We start from the raw sequence: 22,014 nt of genomic DNA, 5'->3' as shown, positions 1-22,014 counted from the left end.
AAAGTGATGTTAGTAAAAAAATAATCTTGAAGTTTCTCAGATATGTTAAACATCTCCTCTGTGACATATTATCATTTATCTATTTTCTTACTCTTTGTAGAAATTTCTTCCATTACTTCTGTGAAGACTGCTTATACAGATAAAAAAAAATTCAAAACAGGAAATGATACATAGGGTATGCTGAAGAAGTTAAGTACTTGAGCTTTTCATGCAGCTAGTAGTACGTATGCATGAGTGCATGGAAGGATTTATTTGGTCCCTTTATCCCTCCTAATGACTGGAAATGACACACATGCCTGGCTCTAGGGGTCTGCACACAGCTGTGGTGCTTACCTCAGGTTGTGATACTCAGATATCTTCCCACAGTGCTCACAAGGGATGAGCTTTTTTGAGGCTTGGCGTTTGCCTAGGTGCCAGCCAGGGCCACTGACTTTAGTTGTGATGCTCACATTCTTCCTGTACTGGTCGCAGGGGTCGTGGTGGTGCTCAGCAGAGACCCTTCGGCAGAGATACGCCTGGCTATAGTGCAGTATATGGTGCAGGAAAACTGCATGCCGCAGAGACAGCTGAGCTGCCAAGTTCAAGACCAGGGAACTCTGCACCAGGGATTGAACTCACAACCTTACTCTGTAAGGCCAGAAAGGCATTCTCAGCTACTAAGCTATCTCTCCAGACCTCAGGGGTAGGGGTAGAGTCTTATTTGAAAGAATACTGGATCTTTGAACACCCAGAAATCTTCTATCAATACTTCTCAACTGAGATTTTATTAAAGTTAGGCCATAATCAATTTGCATACTGTAATGAGCACTCAGACTATTTTATGTTGCCCTCTAAACAACAACAACAAAAAATTCAACATCTTAATTTTACTTATAAAATTTTATCAAAAAGAATTACTGCACAAAAATGATCATAACCTTTAGGATTATGGCAACTCAAGAAATTTGCTTTCTTCTGTTTTACAACATTCTGTGGAATGTTGCTTTTGTGATTAATATTGGCATCAATTTGATTAAAACCTAGATTTCTAGATAAAATTATATTCTTGTTATCTTTCAACGTACCTATACAATTCAACAAAAAAAAGGGTTTTTTTTTGAGGATTTACATCTAGAGTTTATAAATAGTGGTTACAAGACAAACAACTCAATTTTAAACCCAAGAAATAATTTGAATATACACACCACAAAAGAAGGTCTATGAATAGCCATTAATCACATAGAAAGATCAACATCATTATCAGGAAAGTGCATATGAAGACTCCAGTGAGGTATCAATATACTACTAGAATTCAACATAGTTTAATGACTCAATGGTAGAACAAATACTTCACCACGTCTGAGGCCCTTGGTTTAATACCTAACTCTGTAACAACAAAAAACTGAAATTAACATAGTTCAGATGAGGGTAACATTATTGCAATAAACAGATCCAGAAGCCACTATGAAATACTTATGATTTTATTAATGCTGCCATTGTCATTTGTCTTACTCAACAAAAAAGGAAACACTTAAATTCAACATGGTGTAACAATTCCAGTTTAGTACTTAATCACACCTACATGTGCCTGTCAAGTGTTTGTTAAAATAATAAGGGAAGTATGTTGCCTTCTATTAATTAGATGGTTTGGTTCTTAAGAATCTCCCACCTGAAACAAGAATTACAAATTAATAACAGCAGGCTGTCCTTATAAGGCCAGGGAAGTAATTAGCTGTTTTGTTATGTGTCCACAAATATTTAAAAGACAATACAGCTAATTAAAACATGAGTTTAGAGTTTGGTTTTACAACCAGGGAATTTCGATTCTTTTATCTATACCTTTGTTCCAACTGCACACTTGTAACTGGCTGAGACTGTGGCACTGCTCTTCAGACTCCAGCAAATTAAGTATAATTTTCTTGGTCTCCAGTTTATGGGCCCAGCACGTTTCTGCTTTGGCACTCTGTTAACCCCTAAATTCCAGTTTATAGTGTTTTCTTCGAATAGATGGTGACCAACTGACTGTCTAACTTGGAGAAATAATCCACTGTGCCTTTATCAGTATGTAGTTGATGTGTGACGTGTGTGTGTGTGTGTGTGTGTGTGTGTGTGTGTGTGTGTGTGTGTATCACATCAACTTTTGATTAGCAGTAATGAAGTTTGCTTTGACAATGAATTGTACCCCAATAAAGGGCAACATTAAAAAAAACTATTTAAATACATCCATTTAAAAGCCAGGTAAGAAATATCAGAGAAAAGATAAGACAGGGCTGTAACGGGTACAGCGGGTAGACTTGAGTTCGATCTCCAGCATCCCATATGGTCCCCTGAGCACTGCCAGGAGTAATTCCTGAGGGCAGAGCCAGGAGTAACCCCTGAGCACCACTAGGTGTGACCCAAAAAAGGAAAAAAAAAAGATAAAACGGAAATTAAAGTCTCACATTCATATAGTCTCCAATACATGTCATTTTTATTATAGTCTTCCAAGTGCATCTAAAGTTCTATTCCACCATGATTTTCACTAATCTTTTAATAACTAATGATGCTGAATATCTTTTCATGCCTTTTCTGGAAATTATACAAAGGAAAGTTTATTTGCTTTGTCCACTAACTGGACTTTCTGCTTTTAATGGTTATTGTAAGAGTTCTTTTTTATATTATCAAAACTAGTCTCATCAGAATTATGATTTGTAAATACTGTAAATATTTTTCTTATTTTGCATTACTTTTTCTTTATTGTGAACTTTTTGACTTTTGAACATGGTATTAGAAGAGTCTGTTTTCATTTTTCTCCGTGTGACTGACGAGTTTTCTCAGCACCATTTTGTTGTTTTTATTTTACTTCATTCATTTTTGCTCCTTTATCAAATTGTCCATACACCTAGGGATGTCTCTGGGCTCTCAATTCTATTACATTTTTAAGGGTCTTTCCTTATTCTGGTACCATACCATTTTGATAACTATAGCTTTATAGTACAATTTGAAAGTGGGGAAAGAGGTGCCTTCCGTTTTCTTTTTTCCTAGGATTGCTTTGGCTTTTGGGGGGAGTTTATTATTCTGTATGAATTTCAAGAGTGTCTGGACTATGTGTTTTTTTTTTTTAATATTTTTTTAATAGGGGCTCCAGTGAGTCTGTATGCTTTGGACAAGACTGTCATTTGGACAATACAGACCCTTCCCATCCATGACCAAGGCATGTTTCCAATTTCCTAGTGTCCTGTTTTATTTCTTTTAGTAGCTATTCATAGGGTTGTTCCCCTCCCCCCGCCCCCCCTCCCCCCGGGCACACATAAGTCTTTCCCCTTTTTTGGTAAGCTAATTTCTAGGTACTTGATTTTCTGAGGTACAAATGTAAATGAGATTTTTTCAGTTTTTCCTCCCACTTCACTGTTTGCATATTAAAAAACCCCATGGATTTCGGCATATTGATTTTGTAACCTGCCATATTACTATACAATTTTAGGAGCTTCTCTGTAGTAGTCTAACATGTCACCCATGAATGCTCTTAATGTCTGTTTCTTGTCTACTTGCTATGGCAAGGACTTTTAATACTGTATTAAGGTGGTATTAAAGTGGTGAGAGTGGGCAGCCTTGTCTTGTGCCTGATCTTAGAAAAAAGGCTTTTTTTTTTTTTTTTTGCATTTTTGGGTCACACCCGGCGATGCACAGGGGTTACTCCTGGCTCATGCACTCAGGACTTACTCCTGGCAGTGCTCTGGGGACCATATGGAATGCTGGGAATTGAACCAGAGTTGGCTGCGTGCAAAGCAAATTGTCCTACCCACTATGCTATTGCTCCAGACCCTGGCTTTCAGTTTTTTAATCATCAAATTCTAAGAGTTTTTCTGTGAAAGAAAAAGGCTAAGAAAATTTTTGCTTCTGTTTTCAAGTTCTGTAACAAAGAACACAATTAGTGTATGTATTGTCTTATAAGAAAGATATTTGTAAACTGTTACAAAGCTGACAATGTACATATCTTGCCATTTTGGACTCGAGGAATAAAAAGGAGTAATACTATTTAAATTTTCAACTTTGGGAGCCAGAGAGATAGTACGGGGATTAAGGCACTTGCCCTGCTGTGGCTGACTAATCATGGTTTGAATTCCTGGTATCACACACCATCCCCTGAGTACTACTAGGGGTCACTCCTGAGCACAAAGTCAAGAATGATCCCTGGGTACTGCCAGGGTACATAATCCCCATGGCAACACCCCCCCCCCACCCCGGCAAATTAAAAAAAAGGAGGGGCTAATCTGTAGTTTCCCCCCTAAGAGAACAAAGCAACACAAGCAAAAATGTGAGTTTCAGCCACAAGGAAAGCAATATTTGCTGAAAGCAGACAAATAATAAAAGGTCTCAACTGCCCAGCCTATCACCCTGCCTCTGTTGTTACTGTTAATCTCCCAAGAAATATCCTGTTAAGCAGTTTCCCAGAGATGCAGTTTGCTAATATGGAAGTTTTTTTTTTTTTAATATATAATCTGGAGCAATAGCACAGCGGGTAGGGCATCTGCCTTGCACGCGGCCAACCTGAGTCCAATTCCCAGCATCCCATATGGTTCCCTGAGCGCCGCCAGGAGTAATTCCTAAGTGAAGAGCCAGGAGTAACCCCTGTGCATTGCTGAGTGTGACTCAAAAAGCAAAAAAAAAAAAAAAAAAAAAAAATATATATATATATATATATATATAAATATAATCTGCCACTTATTCAAATCAAGACTGTCTTTAGGAAATTAGTTCCCTTCTCTAGCACATCAAAGCAAAAACCACTTATCAAAAATAACAAATTGGCACAAATTGACGCTGTGGTTTTAAACATTGTAGTACCTCAGAACGATGCAAAACGAATACTATCTCTTGCTTCCTACCCAAAATTGGCATAAATAGTAGCAGTACATTATTTAAAATATAACCCAGTCGTGGAACAAAATAATAAAGTACTTTCATAGAAAACCTACTTTTAAGATATTCCAATCTGAGTAAAAAAGATGTTTCTTTCATCAAATACTTTTTCAGAGCATGTGCACTGTACCATTTAAATAACAGAATGCTACATGTGGCTTAAAATAAAAATGACGAGACTCGGGATTAATAAAATGTGATGGGGCCAAAAACATAGTACAGCAGATAAGGCACTTGCTTTGCACATGGTTGAACCACACTGTGAAGGTCCCCTAGGCACTGCCATGAGTGATCTCTGAATGCGGAAGCCTGGAGTAAGCCCTAAGCACCTCTGGGTCTGTCCTTCCCCATCCCATTTTTTTTTCATTAATAAAAGGAAAAAAATGTACATTGTAACACTGAAATAACTGAGCAAAATACTGCTTTATACCTTCATCACGATGATTTTCATAATCAGTCTAAAATGTTTGCTTTTTGCACACTAAAAGCAAACCCGATCATTTCTCTTACTTCGTTTTGACACTTATGTTCCAGATATAAGTGACATTTAAAATTTTCTATAAAAACAGGAAATCCAATCACTGGGTTCACTTAAACAGCATTTCACCCAACGACTACCATCACGGCAACCAAACAAGATAAGCTGGTTTGGATAGAGCTGGGCAGGATAGAGGAATTGAAAACACCATCACAAATAGAAAGAAATCACAGTGACTACTCTTCTTAGGAGATGAAAAGTTTACTCAGAAATCACAAACATATAGCAAAGACATGAAAACCACTTTCCATATCCTACAGAAACACAATAATTTATAGCTGGCTGCATACATGGTCACATAGTGAAAATCAGAGAAAATGGAGAAAAGAATGGTTCGTTCTACTTTCCTGCCACTTTATTACAACTTAGTGAGTGTACCTGTAATCACTGGAAGACAGCTGCATAGGAAAACTAGAGTCCTAGGGCTGTTTATTAATACACATCATTGTATAAGAATAATACAAAAACAAAATAGGTACAGACAAAATTAACATGCAATTTAAGCCATCATTTTGAAGGGACAGGACGGAATTCAGCATACACGTTGATGTTGTTAATAGTATGTTGTTAAAAATCACGCATATCACGGTATTTTACATGGCATGGAATTTCTTCCCCAAATAACGCTTGGCAAGTTGGAACAGGTTGAGTCTATGCAGAGGGCAAATCTAAAATGAAGACTAAGGCAAATGAGTCGATAATTCTATTAGATACTTCTGTAAGTATACGAATTTTAAAGTACCGTAATTTCATGCCTGTCTCACCACCTCCCAATTTAATACAGTCATTCTTTGTACCCTGTAAAGCTACACTGTCCAATACAGTACCCCTTAGCCACGAGCTATTGAACATCTGAAGTGCAACTAATCTGAATTAAGAAGCATTATGAAGTGCAAAGAGGCTAAAGTATGAAGATTTACTATAGAGGGAAAGGGGGAAACACCTCATTAATAACTTTTTATTTTGATTACACACTGAAATAATATTTTACTATCTTGGGTTAAATAAAATATATTAAAATTAATTTTACTTGTTTTATGTGTTTACTAGGAAACTATACCATGTGGCTCTCTTTTATTTCTATTGGACAGTGCTGAAATAAAGAATCTACAGTCATTATATTAACCTTAGAACTAAGCATTATATTCTAAGCACCCTAGAGTACTAACGTCCAGAATAACAAAAGCAGAATATCTTTAAAATATCTTATTGCAAAATTTGTTTTTTCCCTCTGCATACATTTTAGGTATTGAAAAAAAAAAAACCAAAAAATATTTACCTTAAAAAATATCAATTTGTATTGAAAGATACAGCAACTTTAGTATGGACTCCTTACTACCTGGAGAGAAAACTGTTTAAGAAAAAAATTACGGTGCGCTTAGAAGAAACTAGAAAACTACAGCGTGCAGAGTGGTCAGAGAAAAGCCACAAAGCAAGGAGAGCGAAGCTGCAATGCGGTCAGTGGGAAACTAGAGTGATCAGAACGAAACGACCGGGCGAACAGAAAACTGCAGTGAGGACAGAGTGAACAATGAAGCAATCAGAGAGAAACTACTGTAACTGCAGTGCAAACGGAAGGGAACCACTCTCATGGTCAGAGAGAAACTACAGCACGATCACAGGAACACTGCCGTGCAAACACAGGGAAACTATAGCACAATCACTAAAACTATCGCGCGCAAAGAGGGAAACACCAGAGCAAACGGTGAAATTACACGTGCCATTAGAGTGAAACTACACTGTGATTAGAGTGAAGACAGGGAGAATCTTCAGTAAAATGAAAATAGCCAAACTTATCTTTAATGCCCCGGATCTGACTTTACACCACAGATTACGTATAGCTTGTCCATTTAACTATCCTACCGGAAAAAAAAAAAATCTCAAAACGATTTTGCAACTTACTGAAATACTTTTTTTTTTTATAGAGAGAGAATCAAGCAAAGTTAAAATGAACATACATGGTGAATTCTAGTAGCAGAATCAGAAAACTATTCTTTAAAGTCTCTCCGTGTCAAAATACACATCTACTTAGTGCTGAAGAGACTTGATTCATTTTTACTTTTTTTTAAAAAGACCCACTATCAGTTTTCATGTCTTTTACAGGTTTTGTAGCAGAGTATGTATTTGACATGCAACACTTCGTCTTTTATTCTGTCCAAGTAAAAACCGAGTTAATCTAGAATGTGTGTTATTCTTGAAATAACACATACCAAAATGCAATACTGACAGTGGTAGTCTCAGTTAGACACCAGCATCACAGTCAAGCATCCAAACTCGCTGGAAGGCAGTACCCAATTATACTGGCACTCTGCTCCTCACAGCTAAGGTTGGAATGTCTGATTGCTAACTCTTTCTTTCTAAAATAGTAAAATCGTAAATAGTCAAAAATGCCCAAAGAGCGGTAAAAGCGTTAAGAGATGGAAACTACTACATCATTCACAAATTCATAACTCATTTTGAAGATATTCTGAGAAATCCTACTTCCTATTTTACTATTACCACTTCTAAGAAAGCAACCAAAATTTGAGAAGAAATACACAGGAACTACACCGAATTAATATTGGATGTTACAGAGAAACTGACTGCAATCTAGAAACAATACCAGAAGATTATAGGGTGGAGGTCAGCGGCCTAATGAAGCATTTATTCACACTTATGAATGTGCCTTGACAAAATGGTATTAAACTTTTCATATCTCCTATTGCCAGATCTTGTTCTACATAAACATTTGAATTTTGTTATACTAAGTCCAGCCTAAATAAGCCTAATGATTCACATCAAATAATATAATTCTTCCACTTGAAACATATATTACTCTAAAAGTAAATTCCTCGGTGACAAGATGACAAGAAGCTATTTTCGGAATGCTCAGTTTGATCAATAAGTGACTACATGTGTATTAAGCACCTAAGATGATTGCAGTTTATACTCATTCTGTAAGGAAAAAGGAAGAACTGCTCCAAATACAAAATGGCATTGTGAGGGAAAATACTCTATGTACATGGACATGAGCATTTCTGGCAGACCGCTGTACGATTCAATGCCCAGACGTGTGAAATGGTGCATCCCTATGACATGAAAAGCCCTCAAAATCACTTTATAAAGGTAAAGGCCTGAACTATGCTGCATAGTACTTTAAGGAAAGTGATTGCCATAAACACCATTAAGGCTGACTTCCTAAAGCTACGGAAGGAAAGCCATAAAGAATGAGCCATAAGCAACCAGAGGCTTAATATAAAGTCTCTCACACACACACACACACACACACACACACACACACACACACACACACACAACCTGGTTTATTTAGACATTTAGTGGGTATACGTGTTGGTTGCCAGTTTTGCTTGAGGTGGCTTGTCTAATAAAACTGCCTTGAATAGGAGCACTTTTAAGTAAACGTGAAAACTAAAATCCTCCAGATAAATTTTTATTGACAAACCACTACACTAATTCAACTTCTGAATTCCATTTATATGTATTTGTGTAATATACATACAAGTATAAGCTTTTAAAAGACCTAACCTAAATTTCACTTGCACTGCTGTACAGCTGCTAATCGTTGTTCTGTACATTCGAACCTGATTATGGATCTTTTGCATTTCTCTAGAAGCAAAGAATGAGAAAAATAGGCAGAAGACAGAGAGGCGTTACTTTCGACTAGCCTTTAGCAATTCGGACCTGTGAAATTCTTACAAGGCTCAAGGCATTATGCAATACACTAGACATGTATAGGGATCTGGACACAAAATACTCTTTCAGGGAAAATGAAGTTTAAAGCAAAAGAACTGCCAGTTTGAAAATCAACAGCAACCATTTTCTTCCATAGGATTTCCCGAAACTGAGAATGATGCCAACTGAAACGGTCTGATCTGGGCCAAACATGAAAAACACAATATAGAAACCATCGCCATAGATAGCACATGTCAAAGAACACTCACAACAGAGCCACAGGGACAAAAGCAGAGAGACAATGAGGCAACCACAGAGCAACTACGAGCTATTGTACCAGTTGCAGGTTATAAAAAATACTATCTACACTAAAATTTTAAGAGCTAGTTATATATTTCACATGTTTTTGCAATTTTTTTTTTGCACAGAATATAAAATTTTGTCCTAAATTGACTAAATCTTCTACACCCTGAGGAATAACAGACTAATAGGAGAAATGACAGGGTTAGCTTCATGGACCAGATCACTGTCCAAAAAGCACAAGCTACAGAGAGCGAATATTCTTGGAAGCACAAGGTTTCATCAGCAGACGAAGGTACTGCTGCTAGGTCAGCACAGAGTTTGGTTGTACAGTGTTAACGTGGCCTAAGGAGGCTGCGCCAGTCACAGCTGAGGGCTGAGGCTTCCACACCCCAGATGCACAACTGTCACAATGGTCTCCATTATGAATGTGATGTATTAGTGCCCTTGAGGAAGTATATTATTCAGCAGTTCCCTGCAAAGCACTTTGGAATCTTTAGGTATGACTTTTTTCTTTAATGACCTGATCAGTTAAAATTACATGCTACCTCATCACACGAAATTCCTCTCCCTCCCTTCCCTCTTTGTATTCCTCCCACCATGCACTCTAAAGGATATAGTTTACATTTTACCCGTCTTTTCTTCTTCTGCAACATTTCAAAGGATAAAGGTCCCATGCCCCTTTTCCTTTCAGCTACCTCGTGTAACCCTGAATTTGGGAGTCCTTCCAATCCCTAAAATGAGGCAAGGACTCAGTTGGGACAACTATACGACCTCTTTTAGGGTGGAGTGGCATTGCTTCCATTCAAAGCCGGGACGGACAGGGTCCTGGCTGATCTTTAATGATGACTGTGATATCACCAACCTCAAAGCGGTCTCTGTCATACAGAACGCAGTTTTCTCAGCAGGGCGCTTAAAAATGGTAATTAAATACAACCCAAAACTTTCTACCTGCTCATGCCGGTATCACATTCAAGGATTAAAAAAAAAGTGCTGTGGTACCATGCCCAACAAGTGGAAAAAAGAAAGCAAGTCACAATCAAACGCCGAGACTTGCAGTTTCTGTTTTCTACCTAAGCACTGGGCTTAAATAAAGTCTTGATTCCCACCCCACCCACCCTGCAGTATATGCAAGGCACTTGCGTTAACAGTGTGTATAGATTATCTGCCCCCCTCCCCCACCCCCGGATACTGTACGACTCTGAGTAGCATTCTCAGGTTTTTCCTGCTCACCACTTTCATGACAGAGTCAGTCTCACCGTTCCTCTGCCTTCACACAGGGCCCACCATGCACCAGCAGCATGTTAGGAGTATGCCCAGCACCTTGCAGGGTGCCGGGCTCTGCAGAATCTGTTGGAGAAATGGTCTCAAGACCATTGGATTCTGCTTGCTACAGTGCACTTCAGACTTGCTAGCATACTTTATTTAATGTTTTGTAATTTTCCAGTAAATAACTAAGCTCAGAAAAGCATTCTGTCAAAGGTGAAAAGGAAAGAGTCTATGCTGCTACTTTCTGTTATCCTGAAAGGCAGAGATTAAACTGTACAGCTAGTCATAGTTGCACACCTGTGTGAGACACAATCTTGTACTATGGCAGAGAATCACTAGGGCATCACTTTCCTCCCAACAGTATTAATTCTTCTTTGTATGCACGTGCATGTGTGTCTCAGGTGGAAACTGACATGATGGGATATCTAAGTACCACAATCTACCATATGCATTACTGCAAAGCGCCACATAAAAACCCAGTAATTTTTGCTTCCGTATCTTGGACCAAGATATCACAGAAGTCCATATATGGAGATTGAAGTGGTTTCAAGTGACAACCTCAATATTTTTTAATCCTATTATGATTAAGCCTTTCATTAAATTAAAGCCATGCCACAGGAATAAGGAATAGGGCTCAATGTCTGAGCCTATTGTGTCCAAAGAGATAGGAAAATTTCGAAAGAAAATATAGGGGGGAAAAAGGAGGACATTTTAATAGGTGTCAAATCTTTGAATTTTAAAAAATGACTCACGCAAGTTTAAGAAATATCTAAAATGTCCACAGTTCAAGTTGCTGTGGAAAAAGGAGAAACACAAAATGAACATTTAGGTAGATACAGGATAAGTCTTGAAGTCAAAGCATTTCTCCAGACACCCTAAGTAGGGATCTAGCTCTATTGATAAGCTAGGACCTCCAGCATTAAAAATGAATGGAAACTTGTGTTCGTAATGCAAATGGCCTTGCTTCCTTAGATCTAGAATTTAAAAATATACATTAAAGTACTCAAATTGATCATTACAGACTTTTAGTTATTGGCTGGGATTGAATAAATTTTAACAAGATAGTTAAGTGAAGAAAAACATCTAAATTAACTTATTCTATATTTAATGGCTTCCCTGAAGCATCATAAAGCTACTTCATTCACAATTCATTGCCGTAATTCATCAATTTCTCAATCAGAACTCACTTTAATATATCCCTCATGTCTTCCCTCTTTTCAGCTAATCATTAATAAATATTTAATGAGTCCTCACAATGTACAAGGCACAGACAGATTCTGGGAACATTACATTACTAAATAGGTATACTAGGGAACTGGCGGAATAGAGGAAGAGGGCGGTGTGGAGATATTTACAGATCTTATTGCTTGTTGCTTGTCAGTAGTATTCCTGATCCGCAGGATGGTAAAACAGCCTATTATTCTTCCAATGGAAGTTCCATAAAATGTGTGTCAGTATACGCCGACATTTCCTCTTAACTAATGACATAGTCATAGAAAAAAATAAAGTGAAGACTAATAAATCCCTGAACATAGATGTATCCTTTTCACCGCATGATCTCAGTCTGTCAGAAATACCGTACTACAAATGGGGAATTTAGACACCAAACCATTCTGGGGCAGGGGTGAGGCGGGGAGAAAACCTCCTAGGGCAATACTAGTTTTTCGGTGAATGAACACAATCAGTTCAAATTTCAGAAATAAAGTAATACATACAAGTCATATATAAACAGTAACCTTTGGATAGTTCGATTTTTACTCCCTACTGAAAACTTGAATAGAAGACAAGAGACCAAGATATACTGAAGTGCTGAATGGCTTCAAAGGGTTGGGGTGCATAATGCCTTAAAATACGTGAAAGTTCACATCAAAATTGGGCATAGTTTGGGGGGAAGTATAAAAATGTTGGGAGCGCGATAAAACAGTAGCTCCAATTTCACAGGGTATTTGTTTTAGTCATATCCTGACTCTCTAACATCAAAGCTTAAGGGGCCATATTACTCGGGATACATACTATAGTGCTCAGAAACAAAGAGAATACTGAGTGAGGCCAGAATTTGGCAACATCCGTGAGTGAAATAGTGGAATATCCATAGCATCCGGGTGTGAGAGTATAATACACATAAGTTAGTCCCTGCCCCACCACCCCCTGCAGGTGCTGAAAATCAAACTAAAGATTTTATCTGTAGAGGTCTAGGGTAGACCTTGAGGTATTTGATTCAAAATATGCTTTGCACCCAAAGAGTGATGAAATTATGTTCTCAATGGCAATTATTTTCTCACCAAAGTACTACAAAAGTATAAAAAGGTCATTTTTGCCCCAAGAAAGAAGAGCAGCTTCTGACAACAGGGTCCAGTTGGACAACTTCTCTGGTGTTCTTACGTCTCAGATGACAGACTGTCAATCAATAAAATAATGATGCACGCACCAGCAAAGGGCCTGTTTTTTCCCCCATAATGCTCGGCACCTAACTCAAATTCGGTGTTTCCATAACATTGTGACAAGAGGAGTGCCTTTCCCTACCCCTGGCGGATCCTCCAGAAGGCAACCTCAGAAGCAGAAAGAAGGATGCTGGTCACAGCTGTTTCATTGACTAACAGTCCACACAGGCTTAAGACTACAGATGGCTTTCACCACTAGCAAGCTGACACAGAAGCAGTTCAGACTCCTATTGCATGTTGTTTGTTCAGTGGGTTCTCAAATTCATGAGATTACGTGTGCATCCCTGAAATAATACAGGAAAGACAAGTGTGAAAACGTGAAAGATGCCAACTATGGAATTGATTGGGAAAACAGAGAATGCTATATTGGAAGAAATCCGAGTTTCTAGGAAGGAGGAAGAGATAGATTATTGGACCGTTCCCCACTCCTACCTCATGACTTGAAAAATCCAGCCCTTGTTACTTACTAAAAAGATAAGATACACAGCTCACAGTAAGGTGGATACTTTGGTACCTCATCCCTGATAAGTTGAGTACTAAAATTTAAAAAACTGCTTTATTTTTTAAAATAAAGACCGAAGAACTAACCTTCTAAGTATTCCTCTCCTTTGGCATTTGCCAGTACACTTCTATTAACCATTTCAAGAAGTTTCATCATTCATCCAGTGTATCTTCAATAACTTACATTTTTTAAAAGGAAGACTTTAATGGACATTCTATGAATATTTCTCCATTTTTTTCAGGGTCACTTCAAAAACAAAGTAAGCATATAACAAAAAATGGCATTTCAGGTTTTCAAAAAAAGTTTACTTTTTATATGGACTGATTGTTTTTGGCATATACCAAATCTGAGGTAAAAACAATCTATCAAAACTAGTAATAAAAATAATTTTCCAGTACTGCTATTACATAAAATCTTAAAATTAGTTTCTTTAAAATAACCATTTCAAAAATGGGTCTATTGGAAGCACTTTTTCATATAAATTCAGACATTTTTCACTTTGGTTATGTGGGTCTATCACGGGTAGGGTGTTCTAGAGAAAAAAGAAATGATTTGCATTTCACGTATCCATCCATCAGGCCATTTGATTCTCAGATCAACCACTAAATTGAGTAATTTTGCATTTGTACTGTTCTTAGGTAGAACTATAGCATAAATTTTCACTTTAAAAAAAATTAGCCTATGCCGCAATTGCACTGCGGGGGGTGGCATATTTGAACCACGTTAAAAGAACCAAATGACAAGAAATCTCATGTACACAAATATAAAGGATAAGAAGTTAAAAACATTAAGACTCACTGTTTAGCAGGAAGGAACTACAGAGTTACTGTATCCCCAAAGGAATGTCAGTTCTTTAACAAAATAAATCAAGATCCCCTATGGACTTTTAATCTAAAGATGAAGAACATACATAGTTAGGCAATTATGGAAACAATTCATGCAACTAAGTAAATAAGAAAGGAAAACAATATTGCACTAGAAGGGGACCTTGCAGGGCTGATCCATTTCTTTCACTGACTCAGTGTAATCAGCCATTTTCTGTACGCATTGGCGAATCTGGCCTGCTCCACGTTCCTGCACGTAGACAATACTTGATCGATGAACCTGTGCTCCATTTCCAGGCCCAGAGAGTCAGGAGCTGGGGTCCGCTTCAGGCGTTTGGTTTCCTGAGAAAAGCCCTGTTTGTTAGAGTCACTCAGTCCATCGACCTCCATTGCCTGAGAAATGTGGGGGCCTCCTGAGATGAGGTGCAAGTCACTTACAGTTCCCCCAGGGCTGTCTGCAGGTGACAACTGGGTCACACAGTGAGGAAGCCTACCATTCAAGTGATGCTGAAGGTAGAAAACATGCCGCCTGGGAAAGAAGGAAGACAAGAGAGAAAAAACAAAAATCAAAGTCAGACATTTTTAGGAAAAACTAAAATAAGTTGGTAGTCTCAAGATGTATCAATTCTTAGTTCACTGCTTCTTTGCAACCCAGAAAGAGGGAGAATGGTTTACGATGAAAGACTGGGCCATTTGGACAGATCCTTATGTACTGGATTGTGAATACTAACTGCTCCCCTCCCCAACCAAAGACTATCAGAGCACTTACTACGATGATGATTATCATGACTATAATAAGAAACAGGCAGGCCTTAGTCCAGTCTCTGCCATAAATAAAAACCCCAAACCCAAACCAAGCCTTGCTGGTATCCCAGAATACAAATGATTTTGACTAGTGCAAATAGCTCCCTCTACATGCTTAGCTCACGGCCCTATTCAATAGTTTTTTTGGGTGGTTCATCGTCTTATTATTTTGAAATCAACTGAATTTTATTCTAAATCCATCAGTAGAGTGTAACTAAGTCTCCTCACATATGAGGGACGTACAGTGTGGCAGATGAGCATGTTGAATATTACAGCTCTTGGCAAGAGTATAGCAGGGAAGGTGCTTGAACTCAAGTTCAAGACCCCGCAACACATGTGATCCCTAAGCCCCACTTAGGAGTAAGCCCTGAGCACAGTCTGGAGTTGGCCCAGACTAACCAACTAACCCAATGTTTTGGGTGCAACCCCAAAACATTCCCCAACCACCAAAATATACGTATACATATACAATATATATACATGTATATGTGTGTATATATACATGTATATTTTATTTATATACCTGTATATGTATTTTATTTATATATACGTATATATACATATATATATATATAAAGAGAAGGTGGGGGAGAGAGAGAAAGTGGGGGAGAGAGAGAGAAAGAGAGAGAAAAATAGTTTTCTATTATTCCTTTAAGGGAAAACAAGTTTTTCTGCTCTGAGACTCATTGGTAAAAATGAAGATATCTATGTCTAGAATCCACAAATTTTGTTGACTATATACAATAAATTACACAGGTATTAATGATTTACTACACATATTAGCAACTCATAAACCCTAAAAACAGAAGTTCCCAAACTTACTTGGATTCCTGTCCCTTTAACAGGAGAAAAAAAAAAAAAGGCACACAGTGTTCTGTGAAATTTACCTTCTTCAAGGCAACAAACAGAAAGCTACCCCCAACTGCATGGATTCAAAGCTGGATCGATAGGTCCCAACACACCACCACAGGATGGGGGCAGTACCCAGCACACCGTGAAATAGTGTCTTAGAAGATGATTTTCCTTTGATGATGGAGTAGGGGGAGGAGGGGGGTGGGAGGGGAGCTGTGGGCAGTGTTGGTGGGAAATATACACTGATGGAGTCATAATGTTGGGATCCTGTATAACTGAAACCCAATGAATAGCCTTGTAACTGCGTATCTCACAGCGATTTAATTTAAAAAAATATAAAAAGAAAGATAATTTTACCCACTCTTTCTGCAATTGTAGTAGACAGGGAGCATATGATGGACCTATTTACAACAAATAAAACTTAAAAGGTAAGGTAAAGGCCCTCCCGTTGATCGTCGATTTGCTCGAGCGGGCCCAGTAACGTCTCCATTGGAGACTTTGTTGTTACTGTGTCTGGCATATCGAATACTCTCGGTAGCTTGCCGGGCTTAAAAGATAAATAAACTACCAAGAATAATGATCAATGACAGACTACTAGTCAGAGTTATACAGAGGTTCTCCCAACACTTTCTTAATCCCAAACCCAAATTCCAATTAATCTTTGTCTTAACAAATAGCACTTCGGTCCCATTAAGACAGAAAATTCTGTTTCTCGTCTGGAAGTAACAGTGGTTAATATCCAGTTGTGTAGTCAGGGTTAGAGGCCACAATCCTAAAGCCACAGGTAGAGACCGGTATTGGTAGCTTCATACTGTCAATCACAAAACGGGGAGGCAGGGAGGAGAGTAAAATAAACTCCTCCAAGCTACTCAGAGTAAAGCTCCACAATCAAGAGTATTTCTTTACCTAAGGCAGGCAGGAGTAAGATGCAGTAACTTTCACAAGGGCATACAAATTCGGGAGGGGCTTGGTTTTCCCTTCTCTTACCTATGACACCAAAGGGTTTCATGTCCTGGGTAGGAATCAATGAGATCTGTACTGAACTCAACTTCTTCTTCAAGAAGACGAGGAAGATTTATCCTTGGTTCTTCTGCTGAGGCCGATGCTTCTTCATCTTTTGGAAGAATTAAGGTATGCTCACTTCTCAAATGATTTTGCTCCAACACAGAACCAACTATCACAGTTTGGCTAATCAATGACTTTAACAAAAACTGGCGGTAGTGAAAACCGCTGTGGTCAGAAACATGCATGGATGCCCAGTGTTTAGTAGAAGAGAGTTCATCAAGAAGAATCTTGTGGAAAGAAAAAAGGAAGTTAGATGAGGAACTACCAAAAATTTCTTTCTTCGACACTGCCTACGATATCTCTCTGATATGTTACTTGGTTTTTTCTTTTTTTTTTGGTATTACCATTTCCAACAGTATGTTTTATATAAATGTCTAACATAGTGCTGTTACTTTGTGGAAACTCAGTAATTGCTGGCTTTCCCCTAAAAAGTTGTAACAGTGGGGCCAGAGCAATAGCACGGTGGGAAGGGCACTTGCCTTGCACATGGCCAAGCAGGGTTTGATCCCTAGTGTTCCATGTGGTTCCCCCAAGCACTTTCAGGAATGATTTCTGAATGCAGAGCCAGGAGTAACCAAGTCAGGAATAACTCTGAGCACTGCAGGGTGTGGTCCCCCCAAAACAAAGGACAACAAAAAGACTTATAATAACATCCTTATACAATGGGCCATGGAATGTTACTCAGTTGTATTAAGAAAAAAGAGAGAGAGAGACAAAGACAATTTTGCCTTTTGCTATGACTTGGATGGAACCAAAGGGGGTCATATTAAAAATGAAAAATGGCAGATGATCTCATTCAGTAGTGGAATATAAAAAACAAAATGGGGAGCTGACAGTATGCACCGAACACAAATCCTCAGACCTTTACAATAGAACTGAAGCCACCAGGTAGGGGGTAGTAGCGGATGGGTAAGGAAGCAGTAGAGCAGAAATGACCTAAGGACAGTGATAAAGGGTCACAGATACTTTGATGAGGGTGGAGGGGCAGGTAAGTTGTACACCAAAAGCATCAACATTAACACTATTGTGACCAAGTTAAACAATAAGATTTTTAAGGGGTATGGTGCCACCAGCAGGTCAGCCTGTACCTGTGAGGTGAGTGCATCAGCAGCCTGATGGCGCCCTCAGACTTCCAGATACCCCAAAATTGCTGCTTTGCCTTTGGCCAGACCCCAAAAACTTGCAGTGAAGTTTACCAAGAAAGGAAATGGCTGAAAGTTAGGTATGTGGGACACACACCCACAAACCACCTCCGGCTCAGCTATATAATTGGAGGCATGGCCTCTCTGGTTCCTGATCAAACTGCTTAAAGGCCATGATCCCAGAGACTCAGAGACAAATCTCAGCACCCAGTGGCTACTGGCAGAGATGCGTCTGGTCCCTGCAATGGGTTACCAGTGCCAGACCACTCAAGGGGGAAAGGGTGTTGTCCCTCTGCCTACTCCCCCATGGCAGCTCGGTAGCCGCCATCCTCCAAAGGCCATTGGACAGTCAGGTTTGGGCTCTCAGTGATGAGACACGCGGGGCCTCATGGGATGGGGGTGGAGCCGGCCCTTTCCACCCCACCTCAAGGAGATCCCCAGTCGCAGCCCACAAACGGCCTCTCCTTAATGGCCATGATCCCAGAGACTCAGGAACCCAGCAGGTTTTGGCAGAAATCCCTCCACATTTAATTGTTAAAATTTTGGAATTCCAAAATCTCGCAGACACTACTGCGGCCATGCAACATCATATGTTATTCATAACCAACAGTAGAAAACAAATTGTCTACGGCTGCCTTTTCGTCAGATCTGAGTGTTGGAGTAAAATCCCAAATAATAATGGTGGGTCTGGTGTCAAAATATTGAATGTAATCAAAGTAGAGAGAGAGAATAATGTGAAAATCATCTGCCCCCACAGTTAGGGGGAGCGTGTGGGATGGGGGTATACTGGGGATTTTGGGGGTGGAAAATGGGCACTGGTGAAGGGACGGGTGTTTCATTGTGTGACTGAGACTTAAACCCAAAAGCTTTGTAACTGCTCTCACAGTGACTCAATATATAAAATTATTAAAAAGGAAAAAAATAAAAGTAAGGTGGAGTTCATGCTGAAAACAGTAACAATAGACAGCAACAGTAGACAATTTGCTTTCTATTGTTGGTTATGAATAACATATGATGTTGCGCGGACGCAGTAGTGTCTGCGAGATTTTGGAATTCCTGGCTCTGTGTTTAGAGATTACTTCTTTTAGTGTTGGGGGACCATACTGGGTGTTGGAGATTAAACCTGAGCCACCAAGTACAGTGCAAATACTCAGCCTACTGTGCTCTCAGGACCAAATTCAGGAAAAGTTTTTGACCAATTTAAACATGTATTTATTGAGGTAACGTTAGTCTGTGTGTGCATGTTTATTTATGTTTTAGCAGTATAATATGATCAAACCATGCCTAGTATCAAACTGCATATGTATGTATTTATATCAGTATTTAAGGACTTGCCATTCTTTCCCTCGACTAATCATGTTCTGACTGGCATCCAAAGAGAAAAGTCAAATTCTACAATGATGAACATTAGGGTGTTCGTTTATGAGTAATGCTGATGCTGAAGAGAAATCTAAGTATAAATCGAGAGGTAATTATCAAGTAAATTTTTATAGTTAATGAATTTATAGCAAATAAGCTTTTATTCTTTGTTGAGAATGTTACAGAGACCATGCCTGTTTTGTTCATGACTTAATTCTAAGGCAGAGGTTAGCAAACTCATCTGGCCTATTTCCTCCTTTCCAGGAAAAAAAAAAAAAAAAAGACAAAAATACTCGACCCTCAGCACAGTGATGAAAATCTTAAAGGAACAAAGAGAAAGGACCTTCTGACTGCACTCAAGGCTACTACCAGCCATTTCAGTACCTCATGAAGGGCACTATGACCCATCCTGAGAAACACTGCTTGTAAAGGGCTTAATATAAAAACATAATGCATAAATAAAGGGTTTCTCAAGAGCTCTTGACTTTTACCCCATGTCGAAAATCACTTAATATCAATGCTACATGATTTTAAAAAGATGATCAAATTTTCACAAGTGAGTTGTTTAAATTTTGCTGTCATCAGTCCTGCAAACTGAATCTCAAATGGAATGAAAAAAAAGTAGCATTTAAGAAAAGTGAAATATTTGGCCGCCTTTTGGACAGGAAGCAAATGCAAGTGAGTTGATAAGTAGAAGAAATCCTGAGGGTTTGCACATTCTATCAGAAGATTTCCATTCCATATAAGAACAAAAGAGACAAATCTGTCAACAGTGAACGATATATAAAAACACAATGCTAAAAGGTCCCTGATTTGATTTTCAAGGGTTCTGGACATTACCTTCTCCTCTATGAAGATGCCCTCTTCAAGTCCCAAAATCCTAAAGAATTCATTCCCTCTTTTCAACCTTCATGGCTCTGATATGTTTGATCATATCTACTATGAAATTTCCTCTACATCTTTTCATACCCATTAAACTCTACCAGTTAGCATTCTTACTCATTTTTAATTAATGTTTCCATCAACCCTATACTCACTAGCATCGGGGTGGACTTACATATTTTATGAATGAAGTAACTACTTGTAGCTAGGATGGTTAGGTTGTATCAGTGAATGTTTTAAAGGTCACTTTATTCAGTCACATACATTAAATGAGGAAGCTATAGCTGGTGAGTTTCTGAGAAACGAAAAACGAGATTTTCTGATTTTACGAATGAGCACAAGGGGGTGAGACTAAATATTAACCTGGGAACAGTCTTGAGACTTATCGTACTTGAAGAATGAATTTACAAAATATAAGCTATATCATTATAGCTTTTAAAACTTTGGCATGATTTCTTGATATGAATGGAAAAGGAAAAGAATCCTGCACTTTTTTTTCTTTTTTTTTGGCTTTTTGGATCACCCCTGGCAATGATCAGTGGACCATAAGGGATTCCAGGGACAGAATCTAACTTGGCCGCATGCGAGGCAAACATCCTCCCCATTGTGCTATCAGTGTACACTTTTTAAAAGAAATTGATATAATATGAAAAAATCTCTTATTTCCTTTTTTCCTTCATTTATCTTATTTTTTTTGGTGATGCCAGGTATTGAACCCAGGTCTTATGTAGTAATACACTCACTGAGACACCCTCAGTTCCTTTAGATTATTTCTTGCTGGATTTTTGACATATGAAATTTTTAAATTATCATAATTTTGAGTAAAAAACAGAAAAAAAGCATAAGAAAAGCTTCCAGCAAAATCAATTTAATTCCTAAAAATAACTTTTATCCATAATAGCCTTCTTTCTAAGATTTAAGAATATTCTAGAGAAGAAATTTTAACAGAAATGCGGGGCATTTTCTTACTAGAATAAAATGTATATGAATATGGGCATTGGTTCCTTAAAAATACAGATGTTACATTTAAGTGACTTAAAGATACAACATTGATGCAAGATATTGACAGAATAACTGACTTCTATGTATTTTAAATGTCGAATCCATATACAAATGAAAATAAGAAAACTCCAAGAGCAGTGCTATTAAACAAAAGGCTAACAAATCTAAAATGAAAGGCAACTGAAAATGCTCATTCTTCATAAGCTGTCCACCTTGTAAATTAAAAGAAAAAAAATTTGGTTTTGCTTCTGATTATAGAAGTGATACAGGCTTGCTCTTCAAGCCTGCGTTCTCCCCTGAACAGGCATCCCACTTGTTTGCGTCTCTGTTTCTTAGCTTGTTTATTCCACTCTGAAAAAGCCCATATTCTCTCTGGAACAAGTATTTCCCCTTTTCCTCTCCTCTCACGTCTTTCTAAGCAAGTTTCAATCAGTGAAAACTATTTGCTTCATACACATGCAAAAAAAGTGATAAAAAATTA

At 38.3% G+C, this 22,014-nt stretch overlaps 1 protein-coding gene and 1 long non-coding RNA gene across 2 annotated transcripts in view; one reads left to right on the top strand and one right to left on the bottom strand.

The window, feature by feature from the left end:
* Positions 1-22,014, top strand: part of LOC130028029 (uncharacterized) — a 48,110-nt gene that overhangs the window by 5,227 nt on the left and 20,869 nt on the right. The gene's annotated exons all lie outside the window — the stretch shown is intronic.
* PTAR1 (protein prenyltransferase alpha subunit repeat containing 1) overlaps positions 13,203-22,014 on the bottom strand; it is a 50,733-nt gene continuing 41,921 nt past the window's right edge. The window contains exons 6-7 of the mRNA XM_056118781.1: positions 17,071-17,375; positions 13,203-14,956 (exon numbers count right to left, since the gene is read on the bottom strand). Coding sequence (XP_055974756.1) covers positions 14,614-14,956; positions 17,071-17,375 — 648 coding nt within the window. The 3' untranslated portion in view covers positions 13,203-14,613. The remainder of the gene's footprint in view (positions 14,957-17,070; positions 17,376-22,014) is intronic.

This window comes from Sorex fumeus, unplaced genomic scaffold (genome assembly GCF_029834395.1).
Source record: "Sorex fumeus unplaced genomic scaffold, SorFum_2.1 ptg000038l, whole genome shotgun sequence".
NCBI classification, from domain to species: domain Eukaryota; kingdom Metazoa; phylum Chordata; class Mammalia; order Eulipotyphla; family Soricidae; genus Sorex; species Sorex fumeus.
This window is presented reverse-complemented; position numbering and strand designations above follow the sequence as displayed.